Raw genomic sequence first — 20117 nt, 5'->3', positions numbered from 1 at the left:
CTCACCTGTTGTGACGGGGTCCAACAAATATCCCCTGGTGAAGGCAGGGTCCTATCTCATCCAACGCTTCAATGACTCTTATGGGAGGCAGTGAGCATTTCCCATGTTAAGCTATGGAATTAATTGTACAGCATTGGATTGGTGTTGGCATGGGGTAGAGGGAGTTTACATATACCAGTCATTTCCTTTTAAATCCATGAAGGGAAGTGGACAAGTTCACACATAGAAAGGAGATAATAGTTCCACACCCCATGTGTCCTGATAACTACAGGAATGAAACCATATTGAGGTTGTCTGCTTTCTATACGGTTTGATGGGAGAGAGAGGGAGAGAGAGAGAGAGAGAGAGAGAGAGAGAGAGAGAGAGAGAGAGAGAGAGAGAGAGAGAGAGAGAGAGAGAGAGAGAGAGAGAGAGAGACGGGACATCAGGTAAAGTTCTGGAGATGAGGGAATATGTGTGCAGAAAGAAACCCTCCAGTATGGTTAACCCCAGTTAGGCCCAGTATGGACTATCAATACAAGTGACCATTTAGAATGTGACCCAGTTCAATGGGTCTTAACAGAACTGGGGGATGTCAGCCATGAAGTTGTCTAAACACAACTGGAAAATAATTTGTTTGTGATTCATTGTTAATGGAGTTTCCATTAGGAACACAGGGGAATAACCTAACACAACAACACACATAACACACAACCAATAAAAACAAAGGGGGAGGAAACCACTAAAGTCATTACCATATTGTCATTTTCTAATGACAGGGAGAAAACATGTAAAATCTAGAAGACTACTTTAGATCTGGTCAAAAGAAGCCTAGTGCACTACGTAGGGAACAGGGTGTCATTTGAGCCAGAGGCAGTAACTCCCCTGGGTATGAATTGTCTCTCTATCTTATCTGTCTTCTATATGATGTTCTCCTCTCCTCCTCTCTTCGCTCCTCTATTCACTCTATTCTATCATCCACACCACATGCCAGCTTCAACACAATCCATTTACAAGTTAAAGATACACCTTGGAATAAATAGCAAAGGAAAACTACTACTAGATGGATTTTTTATTTCCCATCACCATGAATCATATTTAATAACTGAACAGTAGCAGACCTAACTTCATCTGTTCCTGACTCTAGATAGTGGATTAAAAAGACCATCAATCTCCAATGATATTAAAGTACAATTCTGAACATTACTGATATACTGAGTGACAAGTCAAGATAGCTGATGTTTTTATTGTTTGGTTAATAGCACCACCTGCTGGACAGGTTTAATATTGCTTGACTGAGCAGTATGGGAGAATAAAAGATGCCAAATTTAGGGCCGGTTTCCCGGACATCTCCATTGAACATGCTTTTTAGTCTAGAACTAGGCTTCATCTGTGTCCGGGAAACCGGCCCATATAGTTCAATTAGCAAGTAAGTAACACTACCTGTTCCATGATACTTAGGAAAATTACATTGAGACAGAGAACCAATTGAGAAAACATTTCAATGGTTCTGAATGACAACCAACATACATTAACAGCATGCATCATGATTAATGTAAATGTATAAGATTAAAACGTTGCACTTACAAATAATATGAATGCATTGAATTTTAATTCATAACATCTTCTGAAGATCAAATAAATCAAATCATTGTACATAAAAACAGAGCAGAATGAATCATCACATCTGGGGACCATCACCACCAGCATGACTAGTATCTATGTGGACCCTACTACAGTTTAACCAGCTCAGCTATAGACTACACCAGCATGACTAGTATCTATGTGGACCCTACTACAGTTTAACCAGCTCAGCTATAGACTACACCAGCATGACTAGTATCTATGTGGACCCTACTACAGTTTAACCAGCTCAGCTATAGACTACACCAGCATGACTAGTATCTATGTGGACCCTACTACAGTTTAACCAGCTCAGCTATAGACTACACCAGCATGACTAGTATCTATGTGGACCCTACTACAGTTTAACCAGCTCAGCTATAGACTACACCAGCATGACTAGTATCTATATGGACCCTACTACAGTTTAACCAGCTCAGCTATAGACTACACCAGCATGACTAGTATCTATGTGGACCCTACTACAGTTTAACCAGCTCAGCTATAGACTACACCAGCATGACTAGTATCTATGTGGACCCTACTACAGTTTAACCACCTCAGCTATAGACTACACCAGCATGACTAGTATCTATGTGGACCCTACTACAGTTTAACCAGCTCAGCTATAGACTACACCAGCATGACTAGTATCTATGTGGACCCTACTACAGTTTAACCAGCTCAGCTATAGACTACACCAGCATGACTAGTATCTATGTGGACCCTACTACAGTTTAACCAGCTCAGCTATAGACTACACCAGCATGACTAGTATCTATGTGGACCCTACTACAGTTTAACCAGCTCAGCAGTACCATTATAGAGCCAAAACCCAGGATAGAGGGGCTGAGTGAATGTGGTCTGGACTCTGTGGAGGAGGGTCATTGTGTCAGAGACACTGTAGAAGGACAGAGTACCTGCCTTGTGATCCAGGTCCACTCCTACTCTGGAGGACTGAGGGCCTGATACTTTAGTCTTAACATTATTGTGTCTGAACCAATAACCACCTCTAGAGCACTCTAACCTCCAGGACTTGTTATTGTATCCAAATCCACCATCTGTCCCTGTTCTGCTGATGTCTTTATATGAGACTGCTGTAACACACCACCCACTCCACTCCACCTCCCAGTAACAGCGTCCAGACAGACCCTCTCTGCACAGAACCTGACAGTAGTTAGTGAATCTGTCTGGATGATCAGGATATGGTTGGACTTGGCCTGTACGTGTCACCTTTCTGTTCCCTTCAGACAGAGAGAGGCGTTTGTGTGCTGTGTTTCGGTCCAGTGTGAGCTGACAGGAATCTGGGAGAAGAGCAGAGCAGAGACCAATGAGGGGAGTTAGAACAATAAGTGAAGTCAGATACTGTATCTACCCTGTCTTTGATTAGAGCACAGCAGAGATCAAATCAGAGAAATATGAGGAGTCAGATAGATACCCAGTCTTTGATTAGATCTACTATTGCTATATATTTCTAGAGGGATTGTTAGGAGTGTCAGTAAAAAGAGACTGTCAGTTACTTCAGAATAAAGAGACTCACATTGTAAGAACTGTTCTCTGGTCTTGGGCTCTGGAGGCAGTACAACATCCACTATATTCACTACAGACACACAAACACATTCACAGAGAGAGGGATTGTTATCATCACACCATATTCCACATGTATATGACTAGTAGGGAACTTTCAATGGTCTAAAGTTGATGTTCTTATTATTTTCAACACACCTGTAGTGGAGATCTTGGTCCATTCTCCTTTAAGGACGTCTTCTAGTTTCTCTCTCAGTTCAGACACAGTCTTACTCACATCTCCAAAGTACTGAAGAGGACGGACAACGATGCTGGGTAAGTCTGAAGATACACTGGTACCGGAGAGAGACTGATAACTCTGGGGGGAGAGAGAGAGAGAGAGGGTGAGAGAGAGAGAGAGAGGGAGCAGAACCAAATTATTGAGAGTTTTAATTTCATATCACAGGTATCAAGGCAGTTGAGTTACCTGGAGGAAATGGATGTGATCCTCTGTGTGTGAGAGCTGCTCCAGCTCAGTGCTTCTCTTCCTCAGCTCAGCTATCTCCTGCTCCAGTTGCTCCAGGAGTCCTTCAGCTTGACTCACTTGAGCCTTCTCTTGGGCTCTGATCAGCTCCTTCACCTCAGAGCGCCTACTCTCAATGGAGCGGATCAGCTCAGTAAAGATCTTATCACTGTCCTCCACTGCTGCCTGTGCAGAGCGCTGTTAAGAGAGAGAGAGAGAGAGAGAGAGAGAGAGAGACTTGTCTTACTTTAATGAGCCATCCTTACACTAACACCCCCACCCCTAAAAGCACATTGCGTGCCACCACAACCTCCACACAATCACATTATCCAGTACCCAACACCACAGTACAATACACCATCCAGCACCACATTCCAACCGTCCATCCAACCCCTCCTCTCCAGCCGTACAGACAGCCCCCCTGAGCCCCCATACCTCCTGAAACATCTCCACACTGTTGATCATTTTGTACAACTCAAACTCAACCCTAAGGCGTCAACAGTAATGGCATTACCCTGGCAACACAGAAAAAACATGATGAACAGTCTGTCATTGCAGAAAACGGACACCCCTCCCCAACTCCCAGGTCAACCCGAGCCAACCAGCTATTGGTGTCCAGGGCTCCATGTAATACCCTCCACTGGACGACCCCTGACCTTTCCAGCACTGGGAGCTTATAGAGCACCCTCCACCTATACCCTGCCATGCTCTCAGCCCCCACAACCCCCTGCCACTGATGCCCCTTCACTCCCACTAAGCTCAGAGTGTTTAAAGTCAGTAAGTCCTCCAGACTCTCCTGCCAGTCCCCAGTCTCTGCTGTCACTTGCAGTGGTGGAAACGGTGGTGGCCCCTCCTCAGGCTGCTCCAGCCCTCAGTACTGCAGCATAGAAATCAGAGACCCCTGCTGTATTGAGTCTCTCCGGCCGCATGATGAAGAGCTGCTGATCCAGCCCCAAACCACCAGCCCTCCTCAACAGAGCACATGCTGGTTCCCTCCAGCCCACCTCCGTACGGTACAGTAGCCTCTGTGCTGCTGAGTCAGAACGCTGCCACCCTGACCAGAAAAAATTCACTAACTTGCGCTGCAGGTCCACAAGCAGACCACCGGGGGCGTTGAGAATGGCCAATTTAAGCCATAGAGAGGATGCCACCAAGTTGTTGATGATCAGCACCGTCCCTCTGTATGCCACTTGGGAGATGAGCCACCTCCACTTCGTCAGCCTCGACACCACCGCTTGTGACACTCCTTCCCAGTTCTTCCTATCCCAACCCTCCGAGCCCAGATACACCCCAAGCATCTTGAGCCACTCACAGCCCCACTGCAACCCCCCTGGAAGCTGCGGAGGTGCCCTGTCCCTCCATGCCCCACATAACAGAGCCTCACTCTTGCCCCAGTTTACCTAAGCAGAAGACGCCCCCTCGTACACCCTCAAACTATTCTCCAGGGCCTGTAGGTTCTGCTCATCCCTAACCAACACAGACGTCTTCAGCGTATGCTGACACTGCTATGCCTGTCCCCAACCCTATGCCTGGCTCCCACACTCCCTGTAGCCTCCTGCGTAGCAGGCCCAGAAAGGGCTCAATAACAAGAGTGTATAGCTGCCCTGACAGAGGGCTTCCCTGGTGAATGCCCCTCCCTACCCAGACTGGCCTACTGAGCCCTCCCCACACCTTGACTATACATGAAGCCCCAGCGTACAGCATTTTAACACAGGCCACAAAATTCTCCCCACAACCAAAACAACACATTGAACAGATATTCATGGTCCAGCCTATCAAAGGCTTTCTCCTGATTATGAACAGATTGTCTGTGTTTGAGCGTCCTGGTACACAGTACGTTTGGTCCTTGTGTACAATAGAGTCCAGGTGGGACTTCAGTCTGTTAACAAGGACCTTAGTAAAGACCTTATATTCCACACAGAGCAATGCCACAGGCCTCCAGTTCTTTATGTCGCTCAAATCCTTATTTTGGGCAGGAGAGTCAAAGCCTCCCGTCTACAGCTTAGCGACAGCTCCCCCAACCCGACGCACTCACGCAACACACGTCCTGTAAAATAATTCCCCATAACTTTTTATAAAAATCCACAGGCAGACCGTCTGAGAGACAGCAGCTGAGAGTTTGTGTAAGGCCAGGGAAAGGTCTATTTGATTTATCTGTGACAGAGAGAGTTTGGAAAGGTCTGTGAGCAGAATCTGAGAACACCCAGGATAATAATAATAATAATATGCCATTTAGCAGACGCTTTTATCCAAAGCGACTTACAGTCATGTGCATACATTTTTACATATGGGTGGTCCCGGGGATCGAACCCACTACCCTGGCATTACAAGGGCCATGCTCTACAGAGGACCACAGAGTTCTGCCCTCTATAAATCAGAGTACAACTCCACAGCCGCAGCCTCATCTCCTCACAACAGAAGTTACCCACCCATCAGGCTCCCTCATCTCCCCCACAACAGAAGTTACCCACCCATCAGGCTCCCTCATTTCCCCCACAACAGAAGTTACCCACCCATCAGGCACCCTCATCTCCCCACAACAGAAGTTACCCACCCATCAGGCTCCCTCATCTCCCCACAACAGAAGTTACCCACCCATCAGGCTCCCTCATCTCCCCACAACAGAAGTTACCCACCCATCAGGCTCCCTCATCTCCCCCACAACAGAAGTTACCCACCCATCAGGCTCCCTCATCACCCCCACAACAGAAGTTACCCGCCCATCAGACAAACGTAAAACAAGGGATTTTCTTGGTTTCCCCACTCTGTTTTTCCAACCCCTCTGGTGAAACAGAGAACTGAGCCCTGTACTATAATATAATGTGCCATTTTGCAGACGCTTTTATCCAAAGCGACTTACAGTCATGCGTGCATATATATATATATATTTTTTGTGTATGGGTGGTCCCGGGGATCGAACCCACTACCCTGGCGTTACAAGCGCCGTGCTCTACCAGCTGAGCTACAGAGGACCAGGTGCAGACACATTTATGAAAGCAAAGACAAGGTCATTATTTGGGCTCTAAACACTAACAACCTACCCTTACACACCTCTTTTGCTACCCCTGCACTAAGATTTCTGCCATGGCATTTAAATGTTTTTGTTTGACATATTCCCCCAGTCTTTGCCGGCGTTCATGTTAAGGAAGTCTAACCGTGAAATCTCCATAAGAGGTGGGAGGGAAATCACCACAATCAGAAACCAGTAGAGAAGCCCATAAAGCCGCCATGCCAGAAAAAACCATCCATTTAAGCAGATTCTGAAGACATGCCCTTAAGAACCCATGACCCATTTTCTCAGCCTATACCGCTTCCTGGGTGAGAGGACACTAAACCCCTCATTCTTCATCACGTGTTGTACTGACCTTACAAACCTTCCAGGATCAATCAAATAAGACTCCAGCAGAACCTTCTTTTCCCCCTTTAGTCTCCATCAGGAACCTAGAAAGTTCTCTCAGCGTATATACTGGGCCCTCAGCCTGACAGCTCTGGATCCAATGAGCCGTCTGAAAACGAGACGCCTTGTTCTCCGCTCCCGCAGTCTCACCTCCCCCCTCTTCCTCCTCCTCCATTGGCACGGTACCGTCCTCCTCCTCCCCAGTCTCTGCCCCCCTGCACTTCCCCCATGATCAGTGCATCTTCCCCAATGACAGGCAATATTTCCTGGGATGAGCCCACCAAGCCTTCGCCCACCGGAGTCTCTGTTACTACAGAAACCTGCCTCAGCTCATGTAGCCCAGCTGCAACCCTCCCCACCACCGCTTTCTCCACGGCCTGCGCACCACCACTTGGCCATGCACTACTACCGTGTAGCTCAGTTGGTAGAGCATGGCGCTTGCAACACCAGGGTTGTGGGTTCGTTTCCCATGGGGGGACAGTATGAAAATGTATGCACTCACTAACTGTAAGTCATTCTGGATAAGAGCATCTGCTAAATGACTAAAATGTAAAACATTTACTCTCCTCCCTCCTGGTACCCCTGCCATTTTTTTGCAATTCTGAGTAATCACTACTTTAGTAAGGATTAGTAAGGAAAAGCACTTTATTCAGTACTACTGCAGTTGCTTAATAATTCCAATAGATGGCAGCATAAGACCATGAATGACATTTCAGAAGATTAGTTTAGTTCTCTCCCTGGATACACCACCACTCCACCTCACAGGAAAACTCCTCCTGCCTGAGCTTTTTACTGTCCCTTTCCACACTGCTAACGCAAGAGGAAGGACTGAAAACACATTACTGTGAAGTAATATAATGATGATTCATGTTTATTATTACCTGTTTTTATGGTCATGTTTTGAAATTATACTTCATTACTATAATGATTATCAATACGCCTGAACATTAATTCAGTCACCTCTGGTCGACAAAAACATATTTTCCTAGTACATTAATTGTCAAATTCATCAACCAGCATCGAGCACTCTGCCTTCTCACGCAAGCGAGGGGCATGTTGAGGTAAATATGCTAACCGCGACGGTTGCATTATGTAATTTATTGGTGGGCTGGAAGATGCAGTGTTTTTTCTTTTCTATTCAGAGGCTATTTACTCCCAATATGAGATAATTTTATATAGAAGGTTTTTATAATGCATGTTTACTAGGGTTGAGGTTAGCACATCTGAGTAGGGATTATTTGGGTTCAATACCTCTACTACCTATCAATCATATTGCTGCTTGTAGCCTATAACTGATGATCCCCACACTAGAAACACCGAAAACTATCTGTGCTAGCAAACCCTGTGTTCCACCCCTCCCCTGTGTAACCTTGAGGTTTGTTAAGAAACAAACACTTGTCTACGAAAAGAGACAACATGTTTAACAGATTCCGCTTGGCACCCAGCCGAGAGCACACGAAAACCACTTGCAAATTTACCAAAACTAACCAACTACTTGCGGTCTGTTCGTAAGTAATAAACGGAGGCAGATTAGCCACCACAACTCTTATCGAAAGAGGCGAAATCTGCACCAACACACCCCTCACAAAAATCCCACTCACAACAAGACTTCCTCCACACCTTTCTCCGGAACGCACCCGAAGCGACAGCGTTTCTTCTCCACTCGGTTGAGGCCATCACGCCGCCCTAACAAACTACCCCTACTCCCCCCTCAACTCTAAATGATAAACAGTGGAAACCAATAAACAAACCCTCCACCATGAGAAAATACATTCTGAAAATACGCAAGAACCAAAAGAAAAAAGAATAGTAGCCCTCCTCACAAACCACAAATCTCTCACACAACCAACTTCTTCTTCTATGATATAATGGCGGTCCACAAACCAACGTTAAAGGTGCATGCCGCCACCTACTGTGCTGGAGTGTGTGGTCAATCACGGTTTCCAACATTTCTAAATCCTCCTACCTAACTCAGTACTTCTGAGAAAATAAAGAAGAGCCCTACTAACTTCTAATAGACCCTCCCCCATCCCCAAAATCCCTTCCAACCCCCCCCCCCCCAACCCAGTCCAACCTCAATGACCCTACACTTCAATCTTTCCCTCTCTTCAACATACTTACAACAATATAACAACACATGCTCCACCGTTTCATCGACCGTACCTTCCAGACACAAACCATTCCCATGCTTGCCAACCAGATGTAATGACGAGATCAATGTACAATGTCCTAAACACAATCTAGTAAACACCACCTCTTCCTTCCTAATCTGACTTTTGAATCTTGGTCCATCGACCTTTCTGTAAAACTGTAAACTATTCATATAAATGCCGGCCCTTGTGCTCAGAGTACCATCTCTTCTGCCACACATCTATCAAAATGTCTCTGATCTTACATTTGGCCTCACCTCTACCCAGTGGAACATTAATATAAATTATATCTCGTTTCAAAGCTCTTTTAGCTAACTGGTCTACAATTTCATTCCCTTCCACACCCGAATGTGCTGGGACCCAGCAGAATCTCACTACTAAACCCATTCTCTCAATTCTCCATAATAACATTAATACCTCCAATAGCAGATCACTCCTATTAGATTTACCAGATGATAAACTATTCAATACAGACAGAGAATCTGAGCATACTATAATTCTAACAGGTTGTACGTCCTCCACCCACTGGAGGGCAACTATTATCACCAACAGTTCAACTGAGTATACTGACAGTTCATCTGTTAGTCTTCTACATATCTGCACATCAAATTCAGGAACGTAAACGCCTGCTCCTGTGAGCCCACTATCTGGGTCCTTGGATCCATCTGTGAAAAGTGGTAGAAAAGCATAAAAACTTCTACCAATGTAATTGTCAACCAGTTTCTCTATATCACTGACTTCTGACCAATCTTTCCTTTTCTCTACCAAGGTTAGATCAACAACAGGGTCTGGGAGTAACCATGGAGGAACCATCCCCTATCACCACAGAAGGGCCAACCTCCAACTCCCTCAAACCACTCTCATCAGCAAGCTTTCCAACTGTCCAACCAAAACCACTGCCTTGTCTACTAGTATATTCCCAACAGTCATCTAGAATAGTAGCAGTGGGATGCTCAACCTCACAGCCTTTCAACCCAATAAGATAATGACCATTTTTTACGCCGTATATCCAAAGGCATCTCTCCTGCCTCCACCAGTAAGGCACATACAGATGTTGATTTAAATGCACCAATACATATCCTTAAAGCTATATACTGGATTCTGTCCAGCTTCTGAAGCCAAGTTTTGCCTTGTTCGATAAACTATACACCCGTTATCAATTGTCGTCCTGATCAGAGCTCTATAAATATCCATCAACGATTGGTTATGAATGGGGTGCTGACAGAGACCCACACAACCAACTACTGCAAAAGTGATGGAATGAGAGAGGCAGAGACACTGTACATTGCCATAATATAAGGTTTCTTCTTCTTTGGAGTTTAACGGCGGTTGGCATCCAATATGTTGCATTAACGTCCCCAACTGGACTATAATATAAATCTATTTTACTTTGTGATACAAAATGGGAAAAGGGGAAAGGAACATTTAATAAAAAACCTTCCAACTAACCAAACACTCATTAAATACCCACTACCCTATTCCACTACTTTGACCCTATCTGCTCCTGCACCATGCCAACGGCCTGGGAGGACGGGACACCACCACTCAACACACCCTGGAACTCTTCTGAAGTCTAATCTTGTATGCCCAAATACTTCTCTGCAGCTGCCACCACAATATATATTTTCTGTGATTTACGTTCCATTTCTGCGGTACAGTTGATAACCATTGCTATGAATGCTAAGAAGCTAACTTTACTAAAGCATATATCACTCGTTGGCCTATCCCTCTGTGCTGGCACAGATCTACTACTCACAGGGATCCTCTCAGGATCTCTCACCCTTGACCCATCCTCCTCTACTTTCTTCACTGCCTCAGCATACGACACCTTCTGCACTACTCTCACTCTAGGCACCTCAACCTGCCTCTCTCGCACCGGACACTTCCGATTCCCAGCAACATGGGTATCCCAACTGTTGACACACACAACTTTATCCACCGAAACTACACAATCCTCTATCCCATGCCCTCCTGCACACTTCCCACATCTTGGAATCTCCCTCCTACAAACTGCTGACCATAAACGTTGCACCTGAAACAAAGCAGTGGATTCACCACAAAAGCTCTAACAGGATAACTGATATATCCTAACATGACTTTGTTGAGTAAAGACTCAAACCTCAAAAGGACTGACAGTGACTCCTCTGTTTCACCACGCTCACCACCGGATCTGCGTTGCACCAAACGGCGGGAATCACAAACACCAGCAGTCTTCAACCTTAATTGCTCCACTTCTACACTTAACGCTACCCCAGAAATCACTCCTTTCAATGGTGCCCTGTTCCTAAGAGCAAAGCAAGAAACAGATCTTGACCCAAGTTGCGTGACACGGAGCGCCCACTCCCTCTGGTCAGAAGAAACACAAACAAATATCCCAAGTCCACTACAGGTTACCTTCACTGATTCAACTGCACCCACCTCCTTTCCCACCCACCCTGAAACCACAAATGGATAAGCCAAAAGGTATGGATCCACTTTCTCCTACAATGTAACTCCTACTGCACCAGATTCTTCTTTATCATGTCCATTGATGTCAGGCTCTGGTTCTGAGCTCTTCACCACACCTTCTACCTCACTTAACTCTCCCTCATTCATTTCCATTTCACCTCCAGAACTCGGTCTGGCGCACGGCTCACTCGGTTTTCACTTGAATTATAACATTTGAAATGTCTCTATTCCTTTGGAACTTTTGTGAGTGTAATGTTGACTTTTAATTTCTGATTGTTTATTATCTATTTCACTTGCTTTCGCAATGTAAACATATATGTTTCCCATGCCAATAAAGCCCTTTGAATTAAATTGAGAGAGAGCTCCATTTAATGTATAGGGGACTTGAGTCTTTCATGGTTACTCAAGGTTATGTGATGAGGTAACCCCTCCTGCGACATCAAAATCAGTGTCAGCCTAATGGGGAATGACCTCTTGGTGAAACAGTCAAGATGTTGGTTTCTCTCCTCAGTAGACCCGGGTTCATATCCCACCGGTTACATTAAGCAGTCTATTCTCTGAAAGGGGTCCAGACAGCCTGTTCCCAACAGTGGAGCCAGTGGGATTGGAGACGGGCCCCTCTCTCTCTCTCTCTGACTGGAGGAGAGAAGTGAAATGGTGTGTCTCCTCTGGTCAACAATACTCACCTTGAGACACTCCACAGCCTGTTGGAGCTCCTTCAGCTTCTTCTCTCTCTCCTGGAATCTCTGCTGGACCTTCTGCTGACTCATCCCCAGCTGCCTCTGTGGAGAATCACTCTTCAATGAGCTATCAAGCTTTATTTGTCCAGTAGATCAATAGTATAGTAATGGGACATAGTGCACAAAGAGAGGAAGGTATATAATCTTGAGGAAGTCACTTTCCAATATTATATTTGTTTATCTTGCTATGTGAAAGATTATAGTTTTTATGGTAGGCGTACACGTATCAAAGGGTTAAGGCTGAACTTTGGATTCAGAATGATAATAGTGTTTGACTTTAGAAAATGGTGATACATTTGGATCAAACTCAATATACTCATGGTTTGTGTTCATATTTGTTCTGATGAGGATCAATTTCATTTGATTTCTCTCATATTCAAACAGACTTATTTCCTACTGTATCTTTAATTATTTGTTTATCAGACAGTCACCAACAAGTAGTTCTGGTCTTACCTGTTTCTCAGTCCTCTCTGCTGCAGCTGACACTGTTTCATGGCCTTTATGTTCATCCATTGTACACAGCATACAGATACACTGCTGATCGGTACGACAGAAAACCTCCAGCAGTTTGTCATGATGAGAGCAGATCTTCTCCTGTAGTTGTGCAGTGGTTTTGACCAGCTTGTGCTTCTTCAAAGCAGGAGATTCATAGTGAGATTGGAGGTGAATCTCACAGTAAGAGGCCAGACACACCAGACAGGACATGAGGGCTTTCTGCTTTCTGGTCCCAGTGCAGAAATCACACGCCACATCTCCAGGTCCAGCATAGCACAGAGCAGGAGGGGGAGCAGCCTGGAGTCCTGTCTTCTTCAGTTTCTCCACCATCTCAGCCAACATGTTATTTTTCCTCAGATTAGGCCTTGGAGTGAAGGTCTCTCTGCACTGAGGACAGCTATAGACCCCTTTCAGAACATCCTGATCCCAGCAGTCCTCAATACAGCTCCTACAGTAATTGTGTCCACAGGGGATAGTGACCGGCTCCTTCAGTAGATCCAGACAGACAGAACAACAGAACTGGTCCTGGTCCAGCAGAACTCCCTGCTGAGCCATTTGGATGGTTGTTCACTCTCACACAGACAGACGACTCAGAGACTCAGATCAGTTTCGTTTCCACATAAGTGAGTTTTTGGGAGGGGGAGGGACTTCCTGGTTCTGCCAGATAGGTGAGGTTAGAGGGAGGGAGGGAGGGAGGGATAGAGAGAGAACTGCGTTCAACATGGAGAGGGAGACAAATATTTTAGTTTCTAGGTTAGGGCCCTTCATTTGGAATAAATCTAACAAATATGAGTTGTTAGAATATATAAAGGGTAACAGTTCCTATGAAGTACATATTATAATTATTTTAATAAGCTTCATAATGCCTTATAATACACTTATGTGTTATAACACTGATTATAAGTGTCTATAATAATTAATAAGTGGTTGTAATGGGGGGGGGGGGGGGTTTGATATTGATACAATATACTGTAGTTTAAATGAATACTGTATGTATTGACTGATCATTGAGAATGAGGTAATACTTTACATTACAGTGTGGTTATTACTGTTAGGCCTAGGGTCAGGGTTAGAGTTACTACATTCAGCAGTAACCCTAACCCTAGCCATATCTAGGACTAAAAAGAGAAGACGTTTTATAATCAGAGTTCTTTGTATCTCTTCTTAGTCAGACAGAAACCCCCCACATCTTATAGGTGGACGGGGTTATGAACATATCCAATGAATTGTTTTCTGCAACCAGATGACATGAAACTGCCTTTCAGCAGGAAAAGCTTCTCTAATAATCCTAACCATTGCTGGGTGTCTTTAGAGACTGAGGTATAGAGACACACTGTCAAGTCAAATCATCTGGCTGTGCTTTCATGTCAAAACATTTATTATTTTCTATTCATAAAATTCTATTGTATTATATTCTTTGATAATATATTATATCCATAGGCTCCACTCTGTATAGTGTTAATGATGACTGTTTGTTCTGTACATTGATTGAATGGTTAGGACTATCTCACTGTATTCACTGTTTAAATCCCAAGAGACCAGGAGACCTAAAGGAAGCCTTCAACACTGTATCCCTTCATCCAGTCATAGTAAACAACCTCTGTCTGTCTGTCTGTATGTCTGTCTGTCTGTAAACACAGCCAACTTTTCTGCGGTGGTTGTTGTTGCTATCAGTGCTGCACAGCTATTTTCAGGTCTCTCCAGAGATGGTCGATCGGGTTCAACTCCAGGATCTGGCTGGACCACTCAAGGACATTCAGAGACTTGTCCCGAAGCCACTCCTGCGTCTTGGCTGTGTGCTTAGGGTTGTTGTCTTGTTGGAAGTTGAACCTTCGCCCCAGTCTGAGATCCTGAGCGCTCTGAAGCAGGTTTTCATCAAGGATCTCTCTGTACTTTGCTCTGTTCATTTTTCCCTCGATCCTGGCTATTCTCCCAGTTCGTGCCTCTGAAAAACATCCCCACAGCCTGATGCTGCCACCACCATGCTTCACCATAGGGATGGTGCCATGTTTTCTACAGACGTGACGCTTGGCATTCAGGCCAAAGAGTTCAATCTTGGTTTCATCAGACCAGAGAATCTTCTTTCTTATGGTCTGAGAATACTTTAGGATCCTTTTGGCAAACTCCAAGCGGGCTGTCATGTGTCTTTTACTGAGGAGTGGCTTCCGTCTGGCCACTCTACCATAAAGGCCTAATTGGTGGAGTGCTGCAGAGGTGGTTGTCCTTCTGGAAGTTTCTCCCATCTCCACAGAGGAACTCTGGAGCTCTGTCAGAGTTACCATCGGGTTCTTGGTCACTTCCCTGACCAAGGCCCTTCTCCCCCGATGCTCAGTTTGGCCAGGCGGCCAGCTCTAGGAAGAGTCTTGGTGGTTACAAACTTCTTCCATTTAAGAATGATGGAGGCCATTGTGATCTTGGGGACCTTCAATGTTGCAGAAATGTTTTGGGACCCTTCCCCAGATCTGTGCCTCAACACAATCCTGTCTCAGAGCTCTACGGACAATTCCTTCACCCTCATGGCTTGGTTTTTGCTCTGACATGCACTGTCAACTGTGGGACCTTATATAGACAGCTGTGTGCCTTTACAAATCATGTCCAATCAATTGAATTTACCACAGATGGACTCCAATCAAGTTGTAGAAACATCTCAAGGATGATCAATGGAAACAGGATGCACCTGAGCTCAATTTTGAGTCTCATAGCAAAGGGTCTGGATAATTATGTAAATAAGGTATTTCTGTCTTGTATTTTCAATAAGTGTGTACAAATAAAAACGTGTTTTCGCTTTGTCATTATGTGGTATTGTGGGTAGAGTGATGAGGAAAATGTTTTATTTAATCAATTTTAGAATAAGGCTGTAACGTAATAAAATGTTGAAAAAGTCAAAGGGTCTGAATACTTTCCGAATGCACTGTATGGCAGCTAGAAATCAAAACTGGATGGTCTTCAGAGATAGATGGGAGGGGCTTCGGGTAGCTGAAGGCGGGGACTAAAAACAAACAAAAGATAACTAATGTAAAATGTAGTGTCTGTGAAATATATGTAGTATGTACATTTATAAGCTGGAAGTGGAAGCCTAAGTATTGTTGTCCATTAGTTTAGGAGGGGTGGTAGGGTTAGGGGAAAATAATAAAGAAGGAAAATATATTTAAAATAATATTTACAAAACATATATATGGGGGATTGGAAATGATGCAGACAATTACACAGATAGAAGCCCCAATATATCTGCAATATTAAAGCTGATCCTATAGTTGTACGGTGGCTTTGACCAGCTTGTGCTTCTTGAAAGCAGGAGATTCATAGTGAGGTTGGAGGTGAGTCTCACAGTAAGAGGCCAGACACACCAGACAGGACATGAGGGTTTTCTGCTTTCTGGTCCCAGTGCAGAAATCACACGCCACATCTCCAGGTCCAGCATAGCACAGAGCAGGAGGGGGAGCAGCCTGGAGTCCTGTCTTCTTCAGTTTCTCCACCATCTCAGCCAACATGTTATTTTTCCTCAGATTAGGCCTTGGAGTGAAGGTCTGTCTGCACTGAGGATGTCACACCCCACATCTAAAGGTCCAGCATGACAGTGAGCAGGAGAAGCAGCTTGGAGTCCTGTCTTCTTCAGTTTCTCCACCACTTAGGCGAGCACAGCACTCCTGTTCAGAATAGGTCTTGGGGTGAAGGTATGTCTGCACTGCACTCAATCTGGTTTATTTAGTACCCCAGCGCAGGTTAAGTAGTGGAAAGAACATGTTGGGTTATTTTGACCCAGACAGTTTGGTTGCGTGAATAACCCAATATGTTGGCCCACATTGACCTTGTGACCTCTGGAGCTCCATGCATCTTGTTCTACACTCCCTGCCTAGTAAAACCCTTTCTCCCATGGGCCTGAGAGTACAGCTCATTTGAGACCATTTTGGAAAAGATTTTCTGTCATTTTTAAATGCCCATAAAAAAAATTCACATTATACTGCTGTTTTGAATGTATAGCAAAACCAGGTAGTTTTGAGGTTGAATAGCTACTTGAGTTGCTTGGTTCTACTGAAATTACCAACAGGCATTGGTCCAGGGTGATCAGGCCTATAATTTGAGACCATTTGGGTAAAGATTAGAGCTTTCTTTCCTTTTTAAATCACTCCAGGCAATATGTAATACAAATCTGATTTGGTTGCAATGCTGGGAAGAACTACACCACAGTAGATCCACGTTGCCTTTCAACTTTTTTCAAATAGGAAAACCAGGTTTTTATCCGTTTGTTTTTTTATAAAGCTAGAAAAAAAAATATATAAAAAAAAATAAAAAATATGAAGAAAATATGCATCACTAACTGTAAGTCGCTCTGGATAAGAGTGTCTGCTAAATGACTACCAAAAAAATAAAAAATATTTTTTTTCATAAATATGAAAATGAAAAAAAAGACGACTACCAGGTGAACGCATAACTTACCACGTGCCCGTAGCCAAACACGTCTTTAAATGACCAGTGGGGTCGAATCCGGGTGGGGGGGTGTGATAACTGCCTGAATGGAGGTGAAGCTTCACTTAATCTACTTTGAAGCAGAGAAAAAACCGTAATGTTGGAGAAGCTGACTTAATCTACTTTGAAGCAGAAAAAAAAATATGAAAAATTATTTTTTCAAAAATATGAAAATGAAAAAAAAGAAGACATGGGGGCGTGCGGGACGCACTCGCTAAGCGGACCGGCACATTGAACACGGGTCGGCGACTCCCCGCTTGCCAGGAGCCCTCCGAAAACGTGGACGGATCCTGCCGAGTAAGAAATGATACTCGGGAGGAGACAGAGAGAGGGAGAGGGGACTCTCTCCAATCCCACTGACCTCACTGTTGGGTACATGCTGTCTGGACATTAAAACAGACCCAGTTGCTAGGTCAACCAAGCATAGACAGATAAGATAGAGAGACAATTCATACCCAGGGGAGTTACTGACTCTGGCCCAAATGACACCCTGTTCCCTACGTAGTGCACTAGGCTACTTCTGATCAGATCTAAAGTAGTGCACTACATAGGGAATAGGGTGGAGATTTGCTCACTGTCATTAGAATGAAGATTTCCATACAGGAGTTACTGTCTCTGTCCCAAATCTCTCCCTGTTCCCTACGTAGTGCACTAGGCTTCTTCTGACCAGATCTAAAGTAGTCTTCTAGATTTTACATGTTTTCTCCCTGTCGTTAGAAAATGACAATATGGTAATGCCTTTAGTGGTTTCCTCCCCCTTTGTTTTTTTTGGTTGTGTGTTATGTGTGTTGTTGTGTTAGGTTTTCCCCCTGTGTTCCTAATGGAAAATCCATTAACAATGAATCACAAACAAATTATATTCCAGTTGTGTTTAGACAACTTCATGGCTGACATCCCCCAGTTCTGTTAAGACCCATTGAACTGGGTCACATTCTAAATGGTCACTTGTATTGATAGTCCATACTGGGCCTAACTGGGGTTAACCATACTGGAGGGTTTCTTTCTGCACACATATTCCCTCATCTCCAGAACTTTACCTGATGTCCTCTCTCTCTCTCTCTCTCTCTCTCTCTCTCTCTCTCTCTCTCCTCTCTCTCTCTCTCTCTCTCTCTCTCTCTCTCTCTCTCTCTCTCTCTGTCTCTGTCTCTGTCTCTGTCTCTGTCTCTGTCTCTGTCTCTGTCTCTGTCTCTGTCTCTCTCTCTCTCTCTCTATCTCTCTCTCTCTCTCTCTGTCTCTGTCTCTCTCTGTCTCTGTCTCTGTCTCTGTCTCTGTCTCTGTCTCTGTCTCTGTCTCTCTCTCTCTCTGTCTCTGTCTCTCTCTCTCTCTCTGCTCTCTCTCTCTCTCTCTCTCTCTCTCTCTCTCTCTCTCTCTCTCTCTCTCTCTCTCTCTCTCTCTCTCTCTCTCTCTCTCTCTCTCTCTCTCTTCTCTCTCTCTCTCTCTCTCTCTCTCTCTCTCTCTCTCTCTCTCTCTCTCTCTCTCTCTCTCTCTCTCTGTCTCTGTCTCTCTCTCTCTCTCTCCTCCCATCAAACCGTATAGAAAGCAGCCAACCTCAATATGGTTCCATTCCTGTAGTTATCAGGACACATGAGGTGTGGAACTATTATCTCCTTTCTAAGTGTGAACTTGTCCACTTCCCTTCATGGATTTAAAAGGAAATGACTGGTATATGTAAACTCCCTCTACCCCATGCCAACACCAATCCAATGCTGTACAATTAATTCCATAGCTTAACAACATACATCACTCACACACACACTCACACAGACACACCTATTCACTTGGGCCTTCTCCCTCATGCCCTGCTGACATCCATGCAGGCCCACATTGACCTTGTGACCTCTGGAGCTCCATGCATCTTGTTCTACACTCCCTGCCTAGTAAAACCCTTTCTCCCATGGGCCTGAGAGTACAGCTCATTTGAGACCATTTTGGAAAAGATTTTCTGTCATTTTTAAATGCCCATAAAAAAAATTCACATTATACTGCTGTTTTGAATGTATAGCAAAACCAGGTAGTTTTGAGGTTGAATAGCTACTTGAGTTGCTTGGTTCTACTGAAATTACCAACAGGCATTGGTCCAGGGTGATCAGGCCTGTGAATGGGGCCATGTATCATGAGATTTTGAGTGAAAACCTCCTTCAATCAGCAAGGGCATTGAAGATGAAACGTGGCTGGGTCTTTCAGCATGACAATGATCCCAAACACACCGCCCGGGCAACGAAGGAGTGGCTTCGTAAGAAGCATTTCAAGGTCCTGGAGTGGCCTAGCCAGTCTCCAGATCTCAACCCCATAGAACATATTTGGAGGGAGTTGAAAGTCCGTGTTGCCCAGCGACAGCCCCAAAACATCACTGCTCTAGAGGAGATCTGCATGGAGGAATGGGCCAAAATACCAGCAACAGTGTGTGAAAACCTTGTGAAGACTTACAGAAAACGTTTCACCTGTGTCATTGCCAACAAAGGGTATATAATAAAGTATAGAGAAACGTTTGTTATTGACCAAATACTTATTTTCCACCATAATTTGCAAATAAATTCATTAAAAATCCTACAATGTGATTTTCTGGATTTTCTTTTTCTCATTTTGTCTGTCATAGTTGACGTGTACCTATGATGAAAATTACAGGCCTCTCTCATCTTTTTAAGTGGGAGAACTTGCACAATTGGTGGCTGAATAAATACTTTTTTTCCCCACTGTATATTATATTAAAATCTATATTTGTATGTGCATTACGTCATCACGCACAGCCATGTATCTTCAACACGTCAATTTGATGGAAACATCTCTGC

The 20117-nt window shown here is 44.4% G+C and overlaps 1 protein-coding gene across 1 annotated transcript; it reads right to left on the bottom strand.

Annotated features, from left to right (window-relative positions):
• Positions 1-1046: 1046 nt before the first annotated feature.
• On the bottom strand, positions 1047-13442 carry LOC311120973 (E3 ubiquitin/ISG15 ligase TRIM25-like). Its single transcript, XM_084195523.1, has 6 exons — positions 12820-13442; positions 12313-12408; positions 3596-3829; positions 3328-3487; positions 3143-3202; positions 1047-2906 (listed from the first exon to the last, which is right to left on the bottom strand). The coding sequence occupies exons 1-6, from the start codon at positions 13414-13416 to the stop codon at positions 2395-2397; spliced, it is 1659 nt and encodes a 552-aa protein (XP_084051649.1). The 5' UTR covers positions 13417-13442; the 3' UTR covers positions 1047-2394.
• Positions 13443-20117: the final 6675 nt, after the last annotated feature.

The sequence above is a fragment of the Coregonus lavaretus genome, assembly GCF_964263955.1.
Source record: "Coregonus lavaretus genome assembly, contig: HAP1_SCAFFOLD_1213, whole genome shotgun sequence".
NCBI lineage: Eukaryota > Metazoa > Chordata > Actinopteri > Salmoniformes > Salmonidae > Coregonus > Coregonus lavaretus.
Note: the sequence above shows the minus strand (reverse complement) of the source record. Positions and strands in the feature narration are given on the sequence as shown.

Excerpts from the sequence above, each read along its gene's own strand:
- LOC311120973 (XM_084195523.1), bottom strand. The coding sequence starts at position 13,416 with ATGGCTCAGCAGGGAGTTCTGCTGGACCAGGACCAGTTCTGTTGTTCT. Across the intron at positions 3,830-12,312 it reads AGGCTGTGGAGTGTCTCAAG|CGCTCTGCACAGGCAGCAGT; the intron begins GTGAGTATTGTT and ends CTCTCTTAACAG. Across the intron at positions 3,203-3,327 it reads GACCAAGATCTCCACTACAG|TGAATATAGTGGATGTTGTA; the intron begins GTGTGTTGAAAA and ends GTGTGTCTGTAG.